This window comes from Eretmochelys imbricata, chromosome 8 (genome assembly GCF_965152235.1).
Source record: "Eretmochelys imbricata isolate rEreImb1 chromosome 8, rEreImb1.hap1, whole genome shotgun sequence".
NCBI lineage: Eukaryota > Metazoa > Chordata > Testudines > Cheloniidae > Eretmochelys > Eretmochelys imbricata.
In genome coordinates, this window is record NC_135579.1 from 13,589,278 (window position 1) to 13,605,398 (window position 16,121).

General features: G+C 39.6%; 1 protein-coding gene across 1 annotated transcript in view; it reads left to right on the forward strand.

The window, feature by feature from the left end:
* Positions 1-230: 230 nt before the first annotated feature.
* Positions 231-16,121, forward strand: part of FSTL4 (follistatin like 4) — a 470,937-nt gene continuing 455,046 nt past the window's right edge. Inside the window, exon 1 of the mRNA XM_077824942.1 lies at positions 231-356. Coding sequence (XP_077681068.1) covers positions 231-356 — 126 coding nt within the window. The remainder of the gene's footprint in view (positions 357-16,121) is intronic.

Below are 16,121 nucleotides of genomic sequence, written 5' to 3' on the forward strand. Positions count from 1 at the left end.
GTACCCATAGGAACTCATTATTCCATTACTTGTGCCATGTGAGTGTAAATAGTTCCACAAGTAATTTTTAAATGTATAGCTGCCATAAATTAGCTGAAATTTCAGCTGAACTACTGAATCTGTAAGCTGCATGGGGGGGGGGGGTTGTTTTGTTTCTGTAGTTGTTTTTTTTTTTTTTTTCCACATAATGGTTTGATAGCTGTCATCTTGTTCTCAACAGACTTGAAATAATGAAATCAAGAAGCTTTTGGTCACTTCTGGTGTTGCTTGAGGTTTTCCTGTCAGTCACTTGGGGGTGGATGGAATCGGACAGGATCAGAAGGCTTTATGCGGATGCAGGGAGGTTGCAACAAAAGGTACTGTGAATCAGCTGTCATTTCATATTCTTTCTAATGCTGCTTTCAGCTTTTTCAATGTAGTATGGGAAAAGTGGCGAGGGTCATATTGTGAAGATAAATACTTGCTGAGGGGGACAATGGAATTACTAACTCTGAGCTATATGTTCTATAAAACAGAAAGCTTCACTTCTTCTCCCCACCTGTAGTTGTGCTCAAAGTCCCCAATTTGCCAAGTGTCGTGCAAACACGCATGAAGACCTTGTCCTTACCCCAAAAAGTTTACAGTCCAAGTTCTCAATCCTCCAGCTCATTCTGTGTTGGTGAAACTCTGTACCCATATGAAACCAGTTGCAGGATTTGGGTCTAAAAATGTTTTCGTATAAGTAGTAATAGTTAATATTTTGCCACTATACATGGACATTCACCTGAGGAACTAAAATCTTAGAAACTGGTTTTCTCATTTTACAAAAGGGGACGCTAATCCACAGTTGTTTTCAAGTGTCTTGCCAAGATCCTCACTCAGAACCTTCCCACATTTCACTAGATTCCCCCAAACTGAGGCTTGTGGTGTAATATGGGAAAATGGAAAGGATTTCTAAAGGTATAATAGGTCATCATTGCTTACTATTACTAAGACTGCATACAGTCAACCGAGTAACTTTATAGTGGGTTATTTGATCACAAGGCATGACTTCTCATTCATTGTTATATAATTGCAATGCAATCTTAACCGTACAGGCACTAGGCTTCTGGGAACTGTGCAAGTAACTGAATCTATGTTTTCATTGCTGAAGTTAAAAAGTTGGCTTTCTTTGCAATGATTAAACAGCGACTCTCTATAAACTCTGAATAGCATTCTGCATCAGTATTTCAAGTAAAAAATATTCAGACTGTGTCCTTATCAGAGTTCTCGAAGTGAATTTGTTCATCATAATAGGTATGTAAATATCTAGTAAGCTCAGATTTTAAACTTATTTTGAAATAATGAGGCCCAGACCAAACTTGTGGGGATAACATGAACATTTTTTTAAAAGTACAATGAGAATGAGGAAACTCTTTTTATTTTATTATGTTTTTGACTTCCGATTTATCATGAACTTTCTAACAAATTGCCTTATGTTTTCAAAATGAGTGACTTTGTTTTAAATTGGCAGACTCTTGAAGCAGTTATTTAATGGCATACTTGAAGCATGTTAATTGTCATGTCACAGATTCTGGACGAAATATTAGCCATTAAAAGTAGTTTTATGAAGGAACAGCCACCAAGACATTTTTATGTTTAAGAATGTTGGCGTGTGTGTGTACGTTCATTCTCTCAATCAGATGGTTTACATGATGCACTGTAAGTACACTTATTATTCACTGCTGGGGATCGCTTCAAAAAATCAATTCTGACCGAGCTGGTGATGACACTGCAAAGGTTGGCACTCTCTCTCACACTCACAGGCACCCTTTCTTTGATCTTTAGAGCAACACAAATCTGTTACTGCTTTGAGCTGTCCTACCTCTATACCCCCCCCCCCATCATACCATCTATTTTTCTGCTTTGGAGCACTATGCAAGATATGAGTGCTTGTAATGTTAAATTAATTTTGTATATGTGCTTTAAGATCCACTCATGTCTTTTGTTTCAAATTGCTTTTGCTTTCTTTTAAAGATAACTAATTCTATCTTGCACGCTTTTTGGATTTAAAAACTGTTGTGCCATTCTTCATGAAGTACGTGCTTGTTAGAAATTTTGACTTTCTTAAAGAATGTTACTCCTAGGAGTGAAATTCATTAATCAAATGATTTAGTATAATAGTTTTATAGTTTATATTAAAATACTCGAAAGATATTCATTCAGTTGATCTTACTCTAAAACCATAAAGTTATTACACCAATTACTTGATTTTGCTCGGGGTGAAAAGATCTAAGCTCCTGATGTATTTGTTCAAAGATTTGTAAGAAGTGAATATTATTAAAACATTGAAATGTTTTTATGTACAAAGGCTGTAGTTGAAATAGCTTCAAGGGGTATAACATTTATAAATGCAGATTAAATAAAAAAGTAGCAGCACAGAAGGCTTGTTGAACAAGCAATACTGTTTGTACAGTGAGGAGTAGAATACCAATAGGAATTTGAAAACAAATTACATGCAACTCTATTCCAGACAGTCAGTGGAATTGTGCAATAGTTTGCCATTCTCTTTTAATTTCTTTCAGAGTGAATGCATTTCACTCTTTCAGAAAGTACAGCTTGTTCATGCCACTGTTTATCACAACAGAAACTATTCGGGAAGTTCCTATTCTCTCTTGGCTGTATTTGCTTCTGTTTAACTTCTGTTTTATTTCCTGTCCTATAACATCAGCAACTTTACTGTTCTAGAAATGGAAACATTATAGTTTCTCACAGTTCATGGATTTAGAACCCGTGACAGTCAGTTGCTTTGACATGGTTGTGGCTTGTTCATAAGAAATGTCTGTTAATTATCAAACAAATTGTTTCTGATTTATATATAATTGCTGTAATTCTACTAGAAGACATTCTAACTGTGGAATGATAAATGGCAAAATTCCTAAGCTGTAACTAACTAAAATTACGTTTTAAAGTTAATTTTCTTAGAATAAGAAAAGGGCTATTTCACAGGTGAAATGATCTCAAGTTAATTTTGTAGAGAGTTTAGTTCAAAATATATCAAAACAAGGGTAAGGGACCTAGTAAGGGTCCCCCACCTTTACAAGTGTTTGCTCTGATCTTCATAGATGCCAGTTTACTGAATCAAAAATGCATTGCTTAATTTATGTTCAAATTTCTAAATCTATTTCTTGCTGGTCTATAGTAGAACTTCTTGTGTTTGTGCTTTGAATTTATAAAACTAAAGCAAAATTTGTGGCTGTTGACTGCGCCCTACATGTGCAATGTGTAGTCACCCTTATGTCTAACAAATCTAAATCTATATTATCATGGCAGTGTGTGTTTTCCTGATGCTCAGCAATCCCTCTCCTTAAAATTATAGGACATTCTTGAGAAAATAAAATCATATTTCTTCTTTGAGTAGTACTTTAATTAGAATAGTAACAATATACATACACATTTATCGGGTCTAAGTGCCTATGGATGCATAATGAATTAAAACTAATACCATAACTTATTTTAAAAACACATTATTATTAAGCACCAGTAGAGTGCTCAGCAGTATACATGATCCAGCAAGTCACAGTCCTTCAGAAGCTCAATCTTCAATAGCCTGATTCTACAAAGTGTCTATTAGCTCTTGCAAGAACTTCCATTGGAGTTTAGCGAATTCACTCTCCTTGCATGGGATCAAAAAGAGTCAACAGGCCAGGACACAGGAGCAAAATGCATTGAGTCTTTTAAAGGAAGTTTCTCTCTTAGAACACTTACGAGGTAGGTGACAGCATTTTTACTGAGTTTGGCAGGGGTGGGTTTTGTGGAGGAAGTAAGACTTAAACATTGGATGAGATTCTGGAATCCCAGAAGTTGGGAAAATTCCTAATAGCTGCTCTTTTACCCATTGAAATAAAAAGGCAACCATCCAAAATCCACATACCTAAGAAAATTATAATGTCTTCACTTTCAGTCTCAAGTAAGGCTGTCCAGAAAACAATTCCATTTCACACACACTTTTGAGGTTTCTAAATTTGTTTTCATTCCAACATGGAGCAAAACCAAGACCTTTAAAAAAAATTGCAAAATATTCCCGTAAGACGTTGATACCCTAGAATAGCACAATTCAATCCCTGCTCCAAATCAGACAGAGCAGGGACTAGAATGTGGGTTTCCCACATTTGCTGTGGGTGCCCTGACTGTTGGGCCATTGGCTATTCTGATCTCTCTCAATCAGACCTGGAATTCCATCCTGGACCTGCGAAACATTTTAATCAAAACAGGTATGTTTTCCCATGAAACGTTAAGGTTTTGGTGAAATGACCTTTTTTGAGAGAGAGATTTGTCAACATTTTTATTTTTTTTAACCAGCTCTAGTCACAAGGAAGCTACTGACAAATTATGTCACATTAATGGAGAGGTACTACTAAAAAATAAACATTGAACAACTGAGCTCTTAACATTTAGGTTGTTTTCACAGACAGCAAAAAATTGAGTGAGTTATTTAAGACTAGATCATAACATATGAAATTTAAACATTTGCAGGCTTAAAATCACACACAATCAATCTGGAATGTTATGAAGCTTAAGTGTGAAATCTCAACCCTCCTGAAGTTGGAGAGTTTTGCCATTGACTTCAATGGGGCCAGGATTTCATCCTAAATTTTAAGCACCCCAAAATAACAACCAAGTTCTAACGTTGCTTAGACGCTGCAGATCACATCTGAGCCAATGTATAATGTCTTTGAAGTTTGGCTTATCTAAGAATGGGAATATAATTGTTGTCTTTGGTGGTACAATATTCTCTACACTGCTTTAGTTCCTTAGGTCTTGATGATGTGATTTAGTTCAGAATGTCAAGAAAAGGCTACAACTTTATTGAAATGAAAAATGGAAGAAGTATATTTTCCCACTCTAAACTAGTTCGGTGTTGAGACACCACCTTAAATGATCCAGCCAGAGAAGCTATTCAGGCTCCTGCTGCCAGAACCATATGCCACAAATGCTGCTAAACCTAGGTTTAGCTGGCTTCCCCCTGTTTTAGGTTCCAACCAGCCCTACAGACAGATCCAAAGATGATTAGACCTCAGAACTAGTAATGGGTTCAGGAGGTGTCATTCAACTCTGGATTGCCCTTAAACTAGAGTTTGAGTATGAGACTGAATCAGGGCTTGCACTATAGTTTCATTACCTTGATGGAAATATCACTAGATTGGATATTGGGAGTTGTCCGCCATCTTGCATTGAAATCTTACAAGCACAACTATTTCCTGATAGGTTAGTCAAACCCAAACTGGAACAAGAAAATAGGCTTATTTGTAAAGTCAAACCCAGAACCAAAATCATACAGGGAGTTTTGCACCCAAGATTCCTTGAAAATTTCTGGGCAGGTTTTTATTGGAGTTTGGAAGCCAGTGGGACTACTCACATGAGTAAGAAGTCCCTGCAAGATCAGCAACCTATGCCTGTACATTTAGCCCTGTCAAGGTTCCTTCCCCACTCTGAACTCTAGGGTACAGGTGTGGGGACCTGCATGAAAACCTCCTAAGCTTACTTTTACCAGCTTAGGTTAAAACTTCCCCAAGGTACAAACAATTTTACTCTTTGCCCTTGGGCTTCCACTGCCACCACCAAACGTTTATCTGGGTTTATTTTTATTAGGAAAGTGTTGTTTGGAAACATCTTTCCCCCCAAAATCCTCCCAACCCTTGCACCCCACTTCCTGGGGAAGGTTTGCTAAAAATCCTCACCAATTTGCATAGGCGACCACAGACCCAAACCCTTGGATCTTAAGAACAATGAAAAAGTATTCAGTTTCTGAAAAGAAGGATTTTAATAGAAGTAAAAAAGAATCACTTCTGTAAAATCAGGATGGTAAATACCTTACAGGGTAATTAGATTCAAAACATAGAGAATCCCTCTAGGCAAAACCTTAAGTTACAAAAAGACACACAGTCAGGAATATCCATTCTATTCAGCACAACTTAATTTCTCAGCCATTTAAAGAAATCAGAATCTAACACATATCTAGCTAGATTACTTACTAAGTTCTAAGACTCCATTCCTGTTCTGTCCCCGGCAAAAGCATCACACAGACAGACTCTTTGTTTTTCCCTCCCCCCAGCTTTTGAAAGTATCTTGTCTCCTCATTGGTCATTTTGGTCAGGTGCCAGCAAGGTTATCCTAGCTTCTTAACCCTTTACAGGTGAGAAGATTTTTCCTCTGGCCAGGAGGGGTTTTAAAGGGGTTTACCCTTCCCTTTATATTTATGACAAGCCCAGATGAAATTATAGTTTTCCAAGTGGGTCAAAAAACACCTAATATTCCCACCATCAGTGTAGGCTTTTAAAAAGGGAAGAGCTATGTTTTATTGAGCATTAAATTTAGATGTTGTTCGAAGAGGGGAGTTAAGTGAAAGTAATTATATCAGTGAAAGGCAGGTTTTATACACATTGCTAATGTGGTTTGAAAAGTTTTTTGCCATATTCCTTCAAGTAATGGCCAGACATCTTCCCTCTGATCTGTGGTGCGGATGAGATTTTCATTGCATCCCTTTACTGGATATTCTACATGCAGAACTTCCATCCGCTAATGAGAGTTCCTCAAACAAAAGAACACGCATCACTGCATATCAAATGGAAATGTTGTATTATGTTTTGTGGTACATTACTGGCAAATAGCCCTGGACAATATTCACATCCTTTGTCAATGTGAAAATGGAAAATATTCTTGTACCATTACAGGTATTGCTTGTGGCTTTTTGTTTAATGGGCAAAGGAAATATTTAAATGCCACTGATTGCTCATAATGTCTAGTGATTAGCATAGAAGACTTATTGACAGGACTACTGGGTTCTGTTCTTGGCTATGCCACTGAACGGCTGTGTGACCTTGGGGAAATCATCTAATTTTTTTGGCTTACTTTTGCCACATCTGTAAAATGCAAAGTACGTTGAGCTACTCAAATGAAAGCCACTGAGTGCAAATAATGACATGCTATTGGGATAATGAATAATCCCTTGGGTGAAATTTACCCCAGTGCAGAGGACTCATAAGGCTCTACACACCATTTATGTTATGTGTAATGATTTAAGTGAATTGAAAAGTCTTGTGTAGACTGGTGTGATTTTCCCCCCTCCTCCATACTGCTAGATTGCTCATACTGAGGAGTACCTTACTCAGTTAGTGATCCCACTGAAATGCATGAGTTTACCTGTGGAGTGAGTGCTACTAAATGTGAATGAGGGATCAGAGTGTAGACATAATAACTAACTGTAAATAAAAGAGTGTGGCAGCTTTAAAATCTATCATCTAAGGAATCCAACTTCCTTGATAACTTGTGTGGATGACTTTTACAATGTTTGTATCACCTCGTGTCCTGGATACCTATTTATTTATATAGATAAAGAATATAACTGCCATTCATAGCTATGCTGCCATTTAAACGGTGGCCTTAAAGAAAACATTTCATACTCATAAACAGAACTGTCATACATCTTAAATGATGCCATGATTTTCTCTTTGCTGGCATTTGGCAGGCATCAGCTTGCCAGCGCACCAATCATTTGCCTTACTGTTTGCATGGCATCTGAGTCACTTAAAATTTCAGAAGGCAACAAATGTCACATTGGTCTTTATCACAACCATAAATAGTTATATGTGCACACCAGACGTCAGTGACGCAAGTAGGCAGAGTGAATTGTCCATCTGGAACCGACGTAATAGTTTTTGTCTCGGTCCATGTCTAGGAGTCTCGATTGCTTCTGTTGGAGATCTCAAATTACCTAGAAGGTCTAAAGGTCATTGTGCTTGCTCTTTCAGATGACGATCCTAGCTTGCTATTTTAAACAACATAGAGGCCTATTTCACTTTTTGTATTATCCTTCCAGTGTTTCAAAATCCAGTGAGTATTGTACTGTTATGGCTGAGTGTAATTTACCACTATGCGGAGGGCCAAAAATAAAGGGAGAAATTATTCCAAAAGGAACTGAAGGTGGTACCTAGACCTGTGCTGGCTCTCTTTAAAAAGGGTGAAATTCACCTACATGCATAAAATTTTTATACTATAAAAAGGAAAACATTTAATTTCCTACATATGAGTGACAAAAACAGAACTATTTTCATTTAAATATAAATCTTTGGCTAAGTAGCTCCCACTGCGTTCTTTACAAGATGTGTTTTTTGGTAAAAGCTTGGAGGGACAGATTCTGCTCTTGTTGACTTCAGTGGGAGTGTTCAGCATCTCTGAAAATTGAAGACCCATTTGTCATAGGTTAGACACCCATAGAGTGAGGTGCCAAAAATTCGTGGACACTTGGAAATCCTACGATTTCTCTCTCTCTGCCTCAGATTCCTTATCCGAGAAGCAGGAAGCATGCTTCCTGCATCACAGAAGATTTGAAGAGTAAATCAATCAATACTTGTTAGGTACTTTGAGGTCAAGGAATAGAAAGTACATAGAATCTGTGAACACTTGTGAAAATATAGGCCAAAGTGAATGGAACTCAGGTCTCTTGAATCTTGGTCTTGTGGTATAACCACGAAGAACATTGTTTGGTTTGCTTTGCTTTGGCCCTGAGGTGCACTTAAAGCTAATATTGAGCTGAAATATCAAGACCTCTGGTGTGTGTGTGTGTGTGTGTGAGAGAGACGGAAAATAGCTTGCTTGTGAGATTTCTGAAATTGCAGTTTCTATACCTACAAATCCAGAGCCAAGAAAAAATCAAGGGAGAGGAAGCCTTGTAAACTGTCTGGAATAACAAAGGTGAAGTTTGAGTTCACCTGGTGGGATGTGTGAAGGTTCAGATTGTTTGTTTGGTTCTTATGGTTAACCACATAGGAAAAATAAGGTCAGTAGAAATGTTTAGGTGCTTTTCAATAGTGTTTGGAGCAGTCTCGGGTCTAGCATAGTAGAGTAGTTGAGCCTTATCTGGTCTTAATTAGTGCTAGATAAGGAGTATAAGTGTATTTCTAGACTAGGGTAAAAGGATTTTTGCTTATAAGAGCATGTTAGTGTGTTTTAACTAACCCTTCTAAACCTCTAATGTACACAGTGCTGGTCAAAGAGAAGATCAAGTTTCTCCTTCGATTTCCACTCAACTAGCTAGCACATTCTAAAGAACCGTTTACCTTGTTTATATAGCATATGCTAGTTAAATCCCTTTTTATATTACACAAGGGAAAGACTCTGTGTTGAGCTAGCTGACATTTTTTCAATCAAAAAAATGAAAATTATTTTGCAGGAAGACGTCACTTTTAATTGTTTTTTAAAATTATGTTAATAGGAAGTTTCAAGACTAAATTAAAATTTGAAAATTTTTGTTTTTCCCCCCTTCTTCTTGTTTTGGGTTTTCAGTTAGATGATTTGGTTTCCTCCTCCTCCGCAAGGAAACAAAGATGAAAATTTAGTTGGATACTAAAATTTTAATCTCATTTTGTCACCACCTTTGTGTCAGAACATTTGAATTTGAACTTTGTGTTTTGAAATTCTATGTGAGGTAGAAAGAACCAGGTTTTATGGCTAGCTCTACTTTTAAGGATTGAGAAACACTTTATAGCAGAGCACGTGCTTGGGGGAGGGGCGGGGAGACGGGGGAAGAGAATGATCCTACAGGAGAGCCCTGAGGAACAGCTAAATTCTGAATGAAAAAAGGTTTCAGAGTAACAGCCGTGTTAGTCTGTATTCGCAAAAAGAAAAGGAGTACTTGTGGCACCTTAGAGACTCTAAGGTGCCACAAGTACTCCTTTTTGTGAATGAAAAAGGTGAGTTTGCATAATATACTTGCTTGCACATAAGGTGTATGTTTGCACATAAGGTGTATGCTTGCACATAAGGTATGTACAATACAGTGAGTGTGCTTTTCATTCCACGTTTGCATCTTCATCCCTTGGATCCATTTTATGTTTTGTTTCTCCCTTTCCTTTGAGTCTCAGAAATATACAACTGAATTTATATTGGCATGTTTTTTGAATCCATTCAACTGTGTTCCCTCATTCAAACAGTTTTTTCCTTATCTTTAACTTCAGTTTAGGAAAATTCAGTAGGTAGCTCGGAACGCTTTCCGCCCACCCCCCCCGAAGGGGGGTAATCTGACCTTTCTCAGCTGTAGGTAACAAGTTTTCTAGGTACTTCATACATGTTTTTCCCCCCTCAGCTCTGAAGATTTGTTGATAAAGCCTTTCTCCATTGTTTGCACATGAGCTTTAAGTAGGACTGGCATACTGTATCATTCATTTTTATAGGCAGCAGTAGACTTAATAGCTTGGCATTTACATAAAGAATTAATATCAGTAATGCATTCTCTGTCATGCATATGTCATGCTCTTTTTTTGTTGCAGGTAACTTGATGAAAACCTTTAGCAAGGGAATGACTTGAATCAGACTTGATTTTAAACAAAATGGGCCAGATTTCTCTCTCACTTTACTGCTCATTCAGCATTAATTGGGCATAATTAAGCCTAATGTTTCTGGTGGAGCAGTTCGAGTATAATCTTTTTCATACTGTTATCTTCAGTAAATTGTACCTGTGCTCACTCTAGATAATCCTAACAATTAAAACAATTATGTTGTTCTAATTATTGGGAGATGGCAAACTTCTGCTCTCAATTCTGCTCAACAAGTCTAGACTATGCTTGCAGATTAGGTAGTTACATATCAAAGTGCGATGAACTCTGTCCTTCCTCCCTCAAAACCAAACACCTATAGAGCCTGAATTACTAATACAGCCTGCAGAGCATTCAGATGGGTGGAAGGGTAGAAAATGCAAATATTCAATTGCTTGAAACAAGACAATTGTTTCATCTTCCCATTATTTATCACTTCTCAGTGTATACTTGACACTGCACAGAACCTAAACTATTGAAGTCTATGGAAATGGGCAAAGTCCACAGTAAAGTCGGTGGGATACTTGGTCAGTTGGTGCACATCAAGTAGTCTTGTGGATCCAAAATCAGGTTTTAGTGCTTGCAGTTGCCTTGTTTCTATTTAGTTTTGATGACACACGCAGACGGTTGCAATGTCTAAGTGTTCTGTCCATGCAGGATGTTGCAATGTTCAGTCCACTAGGGAGACTGTCATATTTTTATTGATAATAACTGGGACCACCAAGTGAATACAGGAATGTGACTGTACTGCAGCTGCATTAGAGATTGCTTGGATTCTAATGATCCTGAACATTTGTAATATTAATGCTCTAACTCAGGAGTGGGCAAACTTTTTGGCCTGAGGGCCACATCGGGGTTGTGAAATGGTATGGAGGGCCGGATAGGGAAGGCTGTGCTACCGCAAACAGCCTGGCCCCCTCCCCCTATTCACCCCCTCCCACTTACTGCCCCCCTCAGAACTCCCAACCCCTCCCCCCCGCTCCTTGTCCCCTAACCGCCCTCTCCCGGGACCCCCCCACCCCTAACCACCCCCCCGGACTCCAACCCCTCCCTGTTCTCTGACTGCCCTGACCCCTATCCACATCCCCCACCACTTCTTGCCCCCTGACCGCCACCTCCTGCGACCCCCATCCCTAACTGCCCCCCTGGAATCCCACCCCCTATCCAACCTCCCCGTTCTCCCTGTCCCCGCCCCCCTCCTGGGACCCCCCAACCCCCCGAGGAGGGGGCCTCCACAAACAGCCTGGCCCCTGCCCCCTATCCGTACCCTCCCACTTCCCGCCCCCTGACTGCCCCCCTCAGAACCCCTGACCCATCCATCCCCACTGCTCCTTGTCCCCCCCGCACTGGGACCCCCCAACACCTCCGGACCCTGACCACCCCCTCCCCAAATCTCCTTCCCATCCGACCACCCCCTGTCCCCTGACTGCCCCCTGGGACCTCCTGCCCCTTATCCAACCCCCTCCCTACCCCTTACCATGCCCATCAGAGCGGCAGGACTGGCTTCTTGGAAAGCTTGGGAGGTGGGTGGGTGCAAGCCACGCTGCCCACGCAGCGTTGTGGCTGTGGGGGAGGGGCTGGGGGCTAGCCTCCCTGGCCGGGAGCTCAGGGGCTGGACAAGACGGTCCCACGGGCCGTAGTTTGCCCATCTCTGCTCTAAATAAAAGTAGCTAGATTTTGGATGCTCTTGCTTCATGCTGAGCTGCAGCACAGACTGACATGGGCAGGAATCAAATGTTGATAAGTTCCAGTAGTGTCACAGTCATGTGGCTGTGAAAAATCACATCTGGGTTGGAAAATGCAGGTAGATTCTTATAGGAGAGTTTAAAATCAAACTAAAATGTTTGTTGTTGAAAATAAAATTCCCCTCACTTATCTAGTTATCAGGCAGTTATGTGATGGAGGGGTATGCTTTCTGACATTCCTGTTGATAAACCATGTAACCTGAGCAGGTGAAATGGTGCCTGTTTATTTCTGAAATGTAAAGTCTATGTCCATAGCATATTTCTGGAAACGTGTGAAGGGGATGGGGAAATCTCCCATCAGTGTGTCAAGATTTTTGTATCGTCAAGAAGAGGAGTTTTAGATGAGAAAGGAACTGTAAAAATGCAGATGTGTTCTAACGCAAGCTTCCAATGAGCTTTCCTGTGATGGTGTAGGAATTTATTGAGCTATACCTGGGTTTATTATCTGAATTCTAGAAACAGTAGTGAGTAAAATCAGAGTTGCAGCGGTTATCTCAATTAGATACCGTATGGTGAACAGATGACACTGTATGATTTGAGCCATCAAAGCTTCTCTGAATGTTTTTACCAGAAAGGGCAATTTAAAATTTGTCCTTTCTACTTATATACTGAAACCCAGCTTCCTCAAAGAACAGTGAATGTTTGTTTTTTTTTCCCCCCAGCCTGGCTCAGAAGATAGTGAGGGAATGTTTTGTGCTTCATTAGCATCTTTCATGAAATACAGTAAGTCACAGGCACTGACTTTCAGCTTTCTCCGGAAGTGCTCCACCTCAGCTTGGCCCCGAGGCCCCACTCCTACTCCACCCCTTCCACCAAGGCCCCACCCTCGCTGCACCTCTTCCTACCCAACTCTGCCCCCTCTTCCCAGCACCTTCCACCCACCACCAAACAGCTGATTGGTGGCGGACAGGAGGCACTGGGGAGGAGAGGGGGAGGAGCTGGTTGGTGGGGCCCGCCAAACTGCTGATTGGTGGGTGGCTACTAGTGGGTGCTGAGCACCCACTCTTTTTTTTTGTCATGGGTGCTCTAGCCCTGGAACGCCCATGGAGTTGGTGCCTCTGCAGTAAGTTCATAATTGTAAACAATAAAAATCCTAACGTTTTAAACCAAAGCTACAAAATAAAGTTATATAAACGTTGCAAAGCCAACGAGCTGTAGGCAAACTACTGAAACATCAGGCAAACTACTGAAACTACTATGCCTTTCAGGCCTCTTGCTTGTGATAGGGCAGTGCAGAGCTATACTGCTTTCCAAAAGATCCTGGAGGCATTATGCGTCCTAGAGCTCTTCCTAGCATAAGCATGGAGCATTGCTGCGATGGCCAGTGTGCACACCTATCCTTGCACCATTCCCATCCTAGTGCACCCATACAGCCTCCAATCTTATTGTCCTTTCTCTTAAGAAGTTTGGAAATACAACTTCTCTCCATGCCATCCTTTTATTCCATGGAGCCATGCCTGCAGAGAATATGGCCCATTATATATTGCAGGGTTGGGACAACACAGGAGACTGGCTTTGGGAGCTGCAGTTCAAAACAGCTAGAGTAAGCAGCCTACTCCAATGAAAGAGGCACCCATGTTGTTCAGTTTTTAGACACTTCTTTTTTTAAAGGAGCTTCCTAGATGTAAAATGCACTGAAAAGAAGACTGCTTATTGTCTGCTATTTAGGATCAAAATAATCGGAGATGGCACCAATGCTGAATTTATCCCCTGTGCATCCTGTATCTTGTTGAGTTAAACTGAACTGTGTAGGAGAATGACTGTGCAGCTCAAAAGCTTGTCTCTCTCACTAGCAGAAATTGGTCCAGTAAAAGATATTACCTCACCCATCTTGTCCCCCAGGACTGCCACGGAAAACAGTGCACATATTTCAATAGGTTGTTCCAGTGAGCGAAAGCTTATAGGAGTAATAGTGTTATTTGCTTTAATTCTACTACCCAGACAATTGCTGTCAGCAGGAATGTTTTATAGCACTGAGAAAAGCGTCCATTAGTGTAATGCTCCAGAATAGCAACAGGTGGTTCTGACACATTGTTTTCAATGTGCTTACATCAAAACAGTGGCAGTTCTAAAAATAAAAATGCCATCCAACACAATCTAATTGAAAAAACAGACTGACTAACTCTGCTGAGGTTCCAGACCAAATCAAAGCAGGTTTTCATTTAAAACATTTAATTTAAATAAAATAAACTTTAAAATGGGGGAAGGTGAAAAAGGACAAATACATCCAGCCAAATTTTCAAAAATGGCCACTGGTTTATTTTTGAGCGCCTAGTTTCTGGGTGTCAAATGGGAGACATCTGGGATCTGACAATTTTCAGAGCTTCTGAGGACCTGCATCTCCCATTGAAACCAGTGATATTTGTGTGTGCTCAGCATCAAACCTTATTCCAGGACTATGTCCACTGCGTGCACAAATACACCTCCTACCCCACAAAGATCAGTGAATAAACAACCCAGTATTCTTAACTCAGGATAAAATAGCAATGAAGACAATGCAACTTGGATTTTAATTTGGGTTAGCAGCTCAATTTAAACCTGAGTTAAAATCCAAGAGGCATTGTCGTCACTTCTATTTTAACCTGACTTGTCTAACCTGAGATAAGAACACTCTGACCTCTCCACTCCCACCAATGTAAATATACTGTCAGGGAGAAGTCCTGCCCTAATTGACTTCACTGGTGCCAGGATTTCTGCTCATTATTTGACCCTTGAGCCGAATCCATTAACTACTCTTTGAAGGGAACTCTGACACTATCATTGTAAAAACACAAGTACGTTACACTGATCTATAATTCTCAACCAATGCATTATGTAGTGCATTGCTCCCACTGTCTGTTACCTTTGCTAAAAGGGTTGCATTTGCTGCCATGATTTGGGGACTTAGTGGCTTTACCATAGCAAAATGTCATAATTGAAATGTATTATTTTGCAAGTGATTCCTTAATGTAATTGTTTCATATTAATTTTAAAAAAAGAAAATGTGATTCTGCAATACCAATCCCTGCCTGTTCTTTCAAAGCACTTTCTAGGCATTCAAGAAGAGATGGTCCCAGCCTGGAGGGGCTCACAGTTTAAGAAAAGATAAACAGGCAGAAGTTAGGAGATGGGCCAAAAACCAAATATGAATTTGTTTTAAAAAGTTGTCTAGATTCCATTTAGACAACACTATTTCTTGACTTTTTGTGATTTTTTTTTAAGCATGAGTAACTTTAACATTGTATTAATAGATTTTTGAGTCGCACTTTGTTTAAAAAAGCATCTTTTATATTAAATAGCTTATGAAAGGTTAATAAATGATTATCAATTATGATAGACTCTGGGTCAATAGGCTGCTTATAACCATGTAGAACAGTTCTATGTATATACACATACAGCTCATTTCCATAAGTGTGTGTGTGCGTATATAATAATAAATAAACAATATCTATTAATCATCTTTACAAGCTGTAAAGTAGGGTAATGAATGTACCCTACTTTGGTGCTAGATCTTACCTTTCTAAAACACCAAACCTCCAGAACTGAACATCTGGAAAGTTCGCAGTTGTATATTAACTTTGTTATTTGAGCCAATCTCTATTCTAAATGTGCATGGGTCCATTATGTTCACCAGTAGACTGAGGGTTGAATGGCCTTTGTTTCCAAATGATCCTATTGGAGGTGACACTGGAATCATTATTTTATGTAGGTAAGCAGTTCCACACAGAACTGGTTTATTTCACTTAGTTGTTCCCCGAGTGTAGAGGAAAATTTAGAAAGGTTAAGAAAGAATTCCCATGGGGCACTGGAATTAGATCATCAATTGCTAACTGTTAGGACAATCCAGGGCAGGTAGATTACTTGTTCAGTGTGATAGACTACTGATTACCTTCCAAATCAAAATGTTAATTAGTTTTTAATTTATTTTGCTGGCAGGGGTGTGTGTGTGTGTGTGTGTGTGTTTGCTGGTCTCTTAATGTAACTTGTGCACAGATTAACAGCCATAACAAGTTGAAATGGTCAATTACTAATTAACTTTTATTTAATAAAGTTAACCTGACATGTA